This window comes from Tamandua tetradactyla, chromosome 7, assembly GCF_023851605.1.
Source record: "Tamandua tetradactyla isolate mTamTet1 chromosome 7, mTamTet1.pri, whole genome shotgun sequence".
Taxonomy (NCBI): domain Eukaryota; kingdom Metazoa; phylum Chordata; class Mammalia; order Pilosa; family Myrmecophagidae; genus Tamandua; species Tamandua tetradactyla.
In genome coordinates, this window is record NC_135333.1 from 127,205,817 (window position 1) to 127,215,047 (window position 9,231).

Here is a 9,231-nt window from a genome sequence, read left to right on the forward strand (position 1 = left end):
TCACTTATAGAATATGCCCTTTTTTGCTAGAGGAATATTATAAAGGAATTAGGTAAATATGTTCTTACAGGAAATCATTTAACTAAAATATATAATTTAAAATAAAAGTATTTTTTAAATTAGAACTCACTGCATGTTTACTGATGCCATTGTAGAAGTTATTAAAGCCTCCTCAAAAAAAATTGCCAATGCCTCTAAATTTTTTCTTTAGTGTCTACCCATAGTTAATTACCAGTAATGAGGGAAGAAAAAAAGTCTTTATGTGGCTATCCCAACCTATGAATATAATTATTTGCCATACATTATTGCAAATTATTCTGCTTTATAACTCTGAAAATTAGATTTTCCCCCTTTCCCAGGGTTTACTGCAGTGTGGTTATTTTTTTTTTTTCCTTTGGCAGTTGGCTGTAATAGTCTGTTTGGTGAGTTTCCCAAACTTTTTGCAAATACTGTGTTCCATGTCATGTGTGGTCCCTGAAGCTTGTGTTCTATTAGCTTACATTCAGCTAGTGTTGTGACTGAGGTTTCCTTGACTACCAGGAGAAAAATAAAAAAGGAAACAAAAACACTTGTCCAAGTCTTTGCACGTTACCTCAATGCTAAGGCTCTCCTCAGGACTTAGGCTGGTTTCCACTGACCCTAGACATCAGCCCAAGGTGAAAATTTAGGATCTTTTCTGTTCTTTTCTGCACATGGGTCTTGCACGGGGTTTGCAATGTGACTTTCTAAATTCTTTGTGTATACCCAGATGCTCCCAAATGCTCTGATTTCCCAAGGAGAATCTCCCCAGCTTTTCTTCCCAGGCCCCCAAGTGCTCTACTGTATCTATGGTATGTCTCAACCAAAGTCTTTCCCTCCAGCTGACTGCAGATTGCTCTCTTACGGTGTATTTAAGCAGTGCCTTCTACTTCTCTGCTCTGAGTGATTTCCATGATAGGCCAAATGGTTCAGTCCTTCATGTAGCCACCATGTGGGTTAGAACAGACATACATGCTACTTGGTGAATAAATCTGCCCTGCTCCCTCCAGAACCAGGGCCCAGAGCTTCTCACTGGGAATGGACTTTGCAGTCATTTAAATGGATGTCCAGCTTGGGGGATGGGGTCGGGTGGGGGTGGGATGGCTAGTAAAATTGCCACAGACCTTTCCTACTATTTTAAGGTTTCCTATTTCTTAATTATTTGCCTGGTTGTTCTAAATTTTTGGTTCTTTTCCAAGGTTCTGAAAGCAGTGGTTCTTACAGCTCTGCTTATTTTTCTGTGGGAGGGATGGGAATTTGGAGGCACCTGTGCCTCCATCTTGCTGATGTCTCTCCTTTTATTGCTTTTGAGTTAACTCATTCCAAAAGTAATTACCAATATATTTTCAAACGTTATTGGGTATAATATTAAATATTATTAGGCACTGGGGTTTAATTTCAAAATTGTATTTAAAGAATAAAATAATAATTATAGTTGTGTGTATCTCAATGTATTTTATATTCTCAAACATATATAGCAGCACTTTATAAATTTATAAATTACAGTACTAGCTTAAAGTCATTTTTCCTAGACCAAGTATTGTACTGAAAATTATGACCTAATATAGTATTTTTTTCCTTAAAGCAGTGCCCTTAATTTCAGATAAAATATAGTTTTAAATTAAGGAGGAAATGTCAAAGCAAGCCATTTGTACATTGACAGGTCCTATAAAATAATATAGACTTTCATTGAAACTCAGATATTTCAGTTGTGAGGCTGAACCATTATTTTATGATGTGCCAAGAAAAAAAGACTGCCCATTAAAATATGGCATAGTACTTTCTTAATATTTAGAACTTTTATATTTACCCAAAGAGCTCTCTTAAACATAAACATACTGATTTAATAATATATCACCATGAATATTTTACACATCACATATACATACAAATATATCGGAAAATGTAAGTTAAATAAATTGCATAATGCATTTTTAAAAGTTTTTCACATTTATTATCTGACTCTTGGAAATAACTTTTTGAGTCAGAGTCCTCAATATTCACATTTCCCATATATGATTATCTCTTTCCCTGTGAGGCAGCATATCTTAATGAATAGCTCTACCATTTTCTCTGGTAATTTCATCTGAACTGCCCCACCCAATCTGCAAGTTTTGAAGCTGGTACTTCTTGGCCTTACTAGAATGTGCCAACAAAATATTTTTCAGACAGCAATCAGGATTCATATTCATATTTCTTTTTCAAATGATACTTAAATATTTTGAGGATTGAAATGAGATGGATCATCATGGTCCAATCAAGCCACAAGAAATAATAGCCAAATTCAAGCATCCATAGATCATAATCACTGCATTACTACTTTGTGGCTGCTGCCTGATGAACAGAGACTATGAGAAGCCATTAAGTGTAAGACACATCCTTAGTTCAGATATAATATGTGTAAAGAATTTATGTCTTAGAATCATTGAAATGTAGTGTCAAAGAAAAATCATAATACAGTATAATAAAAACAATTTGAATTCTGATTAATGGCATATACACACAAACATACACACATTTTTCTAGAAAAGAAAATTCAACACCGACAAACCATTTATATAATCCCTAGACTCTGTAATAAAAATTAACCTGTTTATTAAGATATTTTAGACATTCTGTGCTATTTACTGTTGAAAACTTTTCCATCCAAATTTGCATAATTATGGTCATGATAAACTCTATGTTAAATACTTGCAATTTATTATTTCATGGGTTTGCATATGTATGGCTAAAGAAAAGGGGTCAGATTCCTATGCAAAGTATTTAAAAGTCCTCATTATATTCCATGTAAAATAATTTTCTTTGAACAATAAAATGCACTTTCTAAATTTTCAGAATTAACTAAATAATAAATAAATGACCCAACAACTAAATATTTCCTAATCTTTTCTCTGTTTCAGGTCCCATAAGTAGCATTTTGGTGAATAGATATGGGAGCCGGCCAATTGTGATGATAGGAGGTATTTTATGTTGTGTGGGAATGGTCTCTGCCTCTTTCAGTACCAATGTAATTGAACTTTACATCACTGTGGGATTTATTGGAGGTAAGTCTAGTTAGGTTTTCGTCTTATTTTTCTTCTTAGCACATCTGTTATTTTCAAAGTTCTGTTAAGAAGCATGAACAAAAGAAAATTCCTATTACTTTCTTTGAATTTACTTATTATATCAGGTGCTTTTCATCTAGTTCATTGAAATACTAGCTATATTATGGCCAATCAAACTCATTTCAAGTAATGAAAACAGTTATCTGACAAGTTTTTTGCTGTCATGTAAATGTCAAAAAGAAAGCAACTTTTGTCCATTTTTACTGTTTCACTCTTTACTCTTCAACCAGTTGTGATTGGTATTGTGGACACACACTTTCTGGAAAGGTACCTAAATAGCTTCATTTTTTTAAATTTAATTTTCATTACTTAATCCCATGTAGAATATCTGCCTTTTCATTCATAAAATGGTAACAGTTGGTGCCAAATGTCAATGTATTCTGAATATACTGATTTAACTTTAACAGTAAAATTTTGCTGTCTGCATTTTGATTAGTGGTAGAGCTCTGTCACTGTGTCCTTGTTTTCCTTACTCAAATAATTCTAACTGTTAAAAGTTCAGTGAGGTACATCTGCCACTGATAACAAATATTTTTCAATGGCCTACTGTCAATTATAGTCCTTTCATACGGTTGTTTCCGTTGACTCAAACTGACCTGAATATATAAACTTGGAAAGCACTATTTTATTAATCTCAACAAAAATTTCCTTAAAAATCTACATTAAAAGTTTTAAGAAAAATTAGACTTCAGTATATAAAGGGACTGAATCTTTCCCTTATGCCCACAAATAAAAAGGTAAATACCTCTTTTTCATAGGGATTTTAGATTACTCTAAACTTACACTCATGTATCATTTAATGAAAAAAGTTAAATTTAATGTATTAAATCCTACAGTAGTAGTGATGTTAAAATCTTTCTCCTTGCAACCTATCTTCATCTCTCTCCCTTTTAAAATATTGCATTTGACCAGAACAGTAAGGCTGGGCCTACAAGTAAATATATTAGAAAGAAACAGATTTTGATATTCTTGTACCACCAATACAACAGCCCTAACATAATAATTGGGCTTTGTTTCCCCCATCTAAGATCCTTTTAACCACAGACTGGTCAGTTTTATTGTTTGCGAATTGGTTCTAATTGCACTGTTTCTGCATATCTCACAGATATGGCCTAGGTAGAATCAGAGAGCATGCTGTCCTATACTTTCCAAAACAAATTTTTAATTCTTTCATGTCAACTTTTAGGGACTCTCCTATTCATAGAAAATATTTTTATTAAGAGGTTGAAATATTTGTACGTAGACGTGCATGTCACACAATGTGAATTCTTAACCATTTTGCAATATTGTCTCAATTTATGTAAATTAATAAACATAGAGTAACTTTTCTATATCCTGTAAAACAATATAGAATATTGCGTAGGCTAAGGAGAAAACAGAGTTAGTATACATAAAATAATTTTATGTACTTCTTAAAAGAACTTATTTTATTCATCACTATTGCTAAATTGTGCCTTGGTGAACTACAAGAGGTAATTCATTTCTCAAAAGTAATACTCAACACTGCCATGGAGTTTCTTAAACAGTGGGAACTTTTGACTCGTATAAACAATCAGCTTTAATTATGAAATAAATATATGTTTCAAGCAGAAAAAGTCCCTATTATTTAGTTAACATATATGCACATCTGTATACATGAAATATGTAATGTGAGAATATCGAACATGAAATTAATGTCTTGAATTTTATAATTTGCATATATTTCATTTAACACCAGGATTGACTGGTGAGATGTAGGATTATTATAAATGACGACCTATTAAAATCTGGTCCATTCCTTCAACTCTGATAGTAAAATAAGGTATTAAGCTTACAATGCACTCTTGCCCACAAGGAGTAATTAATTCTATTCTATATATGTACTTATAAGAGAAATTATTTATCTGGAATTAAATGGTTTAATTAAGAACTAATAATTTTGCCCTATTTTCAGCCTACGCTATGGTTATTCAAGCATCAGAAGTTCTTAGTTTTATTTCCTGCTTTAAAATGAAAGTAATATTAAACTTGACAGAACCAAAGTCCAGTTATGCAACCTTTTTGCTTTTGTATGATTCCACTTTTATTTATTTTGTACGATTCCACTTTAATTTATTAGTCATCACAAATTATTTCCTGCTGTTGCATTTTTAGTTCAGCCTTACCTACCTGAATGTACTTTCTGAAGAGTAATTTCTTTTGTGAGTGGAAGAATGTACTTGTGTTTTGTTTTATTTGCTTTTGTTTTGTTCTTTTTAGGTTTAGGCTTAGCCTTCAACCTGCAGCCGGCCTTAACAATAATTGGAAAATACTTCTATAAGAAACGACCTATGGCCAATGGCTTGGCCATGGCGGGAAGTCCTGTTTTCTTAAGTACATTAGCTCCTTTCAATCAGTTCCTTTTTAATAATTTTGGCTGGAAAGGAAGCTTCTTGATTTTGGGAGGCATACTGTTGAATGCCTGTGTGGCTGGGGCACTCATGAGACCTGTTGGACCTCAATCTCCTTCTAAGTCTAAAACTAAGACTGACATACAATCAGAAGAGCCAAATATGAAGAATGGTCATGAGAAGATGTCAAGATGGGAAAGTATTAATAAGTATTTAGATTTCTCCCTTTTTAAGCATAGGGGATTTCTAATATACCTATCTGGAAATATGATTATGTTTCTAGGGTTTTTTGCTCCCATTATCTTCTTGGCTCCATATGCTAAGGACAAGGGAATTGATGAGTATTCTGCAGCTCTTTTGCTGTCTGTTATGGCTTTTGTTGATATGTTTGCTAGGCCTTCTGTAGGATTTATTGCAAACTCCAGACTGATCCGTCCCCGAATCCAGTATTTCTTCAGTTTTGCAATTATGTTCAATGGAGTCTGTCATCTGCTGTGCCCATTGGCGGAAAACTATGCAAGCCTGGTTGTATATGCAGTATTCTTTGGCCTTGGATTTGGGAGTGTTAGCAGTGTCCTCTTTGAAACCCTCATGGACCTTGTTGGTGCTCAAAGGTTTTCCAGTGCTGTAGGACTCGTCACAATTATGGAGTGTTGCCCAGTTCTTCTTGGCCCTCCTATTGCTGGTAAGAATACTTCTCATTAAGCAAAGCAAAAAGCATAAAATTAGTATTCATTAGCTGAGATTTTTCTTTGCAGTGAAGAATATGGTTTGTAATAATAAATGCTAATAATTTGAAAGACTGTGAGGGTGTTAATTTTGGTTTTATTATGTATTAATTAGTCAATTTTAGACTTTTCAGTGCCTGAACCTTTGAACATGGATTTAAATTAGACTGATAATGGATAAATATTAAAATAATGCTTTTCAAAGAATCAACATCGTTATTAGATTACATTGATTATATTATATTGTTATGGAACTTGTCATATGCCTAAATAATATTTTTATAATATAATTAATAAGAATATGTGAATATGTATACATATGGAATGTTCGGGGATAAAGGAAAATTGATTCCGTTTTTTTTTTATCAGATACTTATATTCTGTAATTATAAATTGTAAAGCTTATCTTTCGATTTTAAGATCTGAATATTTTCAAAAGATGCCTGTAATGTTTGTGCTAAATTACTGAGTAAGGAGACTAAATACATGTTTAGAGCCCCATCAAAAAAAGACCCTCATTAATTGATGGGGCCATGAACCAAATATTTTGTGTATTTTGAAGTTTAATGACTGTTGTAAGAATAGAAATATTTTACTAGAATTAGGATGGAAAATCAAATTATCCAATTTCTTTTATACTTATGTATAAGGAGGATTCTTGTTCAAATAAGCCTATTCTTCCATTTTCCTAAGAAAAACAGTTCAAATAGACAATTTGGCAAGTAACTAATTTTAAAGCAGAGCCACTTTACTAGAGATTCTGACTAGTCTGGCTTGAAAGGTCTATATTGGAATCACCTGGAATGCATATGGTAAATTATTTAGATTTGATTTGTGAACACTGAATTTTCTTGTTATGAATTATTGTCAAGAATTGGGTGTCTGTGGCAAGAGACTAAAATAAATATAAACTGGAAAGTTAAAAAAATCAGTAAACCTTCAGAATGTAAAACACTGAGATTAGCCAAAAAGTGACATGGCACTTAATGAAGAAGTTGGGTGAAGCCATTTGCAGAGTAGTTAAGAATATGAGATTCAGACAAATTTGGGTTGAAATCCAGATTCTCTCACTCACTGAGCTTATAACCAAGGTCAAATTAAGAATTAAATGAGATTTTACAGATAAAGAGCTTAGCTTTATGTGAGCCATAGGGGAAGCATTTAATAAATATGAGCCATTGTCAGAAACCTTATAAGAGCGTCTGGGTCTTTCTTCAAGAATGTAGATCCCCCCTCTTTAATGAAAGAGAAAAGGAGGAAGAGAAACATGCAAGCAATCTCAGTGTGTATGCTGTAAATATAGATAAATATATCTATCTACATATATAGATATAAAAATAGACCATGCAGATATATATTTATGGGTGCACATACAAATAATACATGTCTAATTTATCTGATTTATGCATTTTTATTGGGAGAAATAACTTCCAATAAATTTAGTGTACTGATAACACAATGCTGTAAGTTCCTATGATGCCTTTACTATGCATGTGTAGAATATTTTTCCTTTGTTACAGTCTCATTTAATGTTAGTTTAAATATGAAATAGTTACCCATTGTGTCTGGGAAAGAATTTATTTGAAAATTTTATCATTTTATGACTGTTTTATTATGCCATCTCAAAAATGTTCTTTGTCTCTTAGGTAAATTGGTGGATAAAACTGGACAATATAAATACATGTATATAGCCTGTGGAGCTATTGTGGTCATATCAAGCGTGTGGTTACTCATTGGCAATGCTATAAACTATAGACTACTTGACAAGGAAAAGAAGTTGGAAGAAGCTAAGAAGAAAATTCATAAACCTGACTCCAAAGAATCTGAACCCCTGAACAAATCTGAAACTTGTGATGCTAATGTCAAAATTCCAAATGCGCAGGATACTCCCTCTGAAAGGGAAACTAATATTTAACAAGAATCTCACCTCTCATTTCAGTGTTTGTGACTTTTCTTAGGAGTATTTTTGTTCAAAATATTGGGAGGTTTTTTTAGTTGGCATGAGGAGTCACAATTAAGTACAGTAAGATTTTCCTTAATGGTAAATTTTAAATTAATTTATTATTTTAAACTTATTTTATTGGGCTGTTAAAATTTTGAGATTGTGACTATAAAGAATACATGCACTGAGTTTACTTCCATATATATGGCTCTGGATGTAGTGGCTAGCATGGTAATTTTTTTAAAGTCTTCCAGTGACTGGTAATCTTGATCAAATGTAGACATCTGAGTCCCAACTGGTTTGACTTGTTAGAAGGAGGATGTTTAATCTCATAAAATGATCCTCCCCATATTTCAATTTTATTTACTATTAAATTATGAAAACGAATCCTCCCCTCACATATACACACAGTCACAACGTGGGCTATATGTTCAAATATAACAGACAAGTATGTTCAAAAAGAATAGTATCACAGTAATTTATTTTGTGGTAATTTCTGGTAGAAATGTATTCTACCTGCATACTTCTTTACAGTGTGGATTTTTAAAGATAAGAACGTGGTTTGAAAATGAGGGCAGTCAATTAAAAAATGCAAATAACTGCTATAAATAAAAGTATTTGTGTATATAAAATAAGTTTGAGAAAGAAAAAGGGAAAAAACCCTCCATTTTAAACCATTATTTCTGAGCACTGTTAAATGTAGTTAATCCCTGCACACAGTTCCTTTTGGGGGGCTGTTAGTACCTACAGCTAGAGAATAGAACCGTCAAACAAGTTTCAGAATTCTTACCTAATATGTAAATCAAACTAAAAGTCTAAATAACTCCTAGCAATGAGTTATGTCCTTTGATTTTTAAATGATTCGGGTTTGTAATCCAGAAAGTAGTAACTGGAGATTTTTTAGCCAGGCCTCAATCCAGACTCCTCTGATAATGAAACATTGTAGAATAAACTGGAATTCTGTTAACAAGTAGACAAATAGACCAAACTCTAATTTTCCCCCAAACATAAAGGTGATCAGAGGGTTACTGTTATAAGTAATCCATGTAAAACTAGGACTGGGCTGTAGT

General features: G+C 32.7%; 1 protein-coding gene across 6 annotated transcripts in view; it reads left to right on the top strand.

Annotated features, from left to right (window-relative positions):
* SLC16A7 (solute carrier family 16 member 7) overlaps window positions 1-8,152 on the top strand; it is a 188,339-nt gene extending 180,187 nt beyond the window's left edge. For all 6 annotated transcript variants that reach the window (XM_077111246.1, XM_077111250.1, XM_077111249.1 and 3 more), the window contains 3 exons: window positions 2,919-3,062; window positions 5,361-6,176; window positions 7,866-8,152. In XM_077111246.1, coding sequence (XP_076967361.1) covers window positions 2,919-3,062; window positions 5,361-6,176; window positions 7,866-8,134 — 1,229 coding nt within the window. In that variant the 3' untranslated portion in view covers window positions 8,135-8,152. The remainder of the gene's footprint in view (window positions 1-2,918; window positions 3,063-5,360; window positions 6,177-7,865) is intronic.
* Window positions 8,153-9,231: the final 1,079 nt, after the last annotated feature.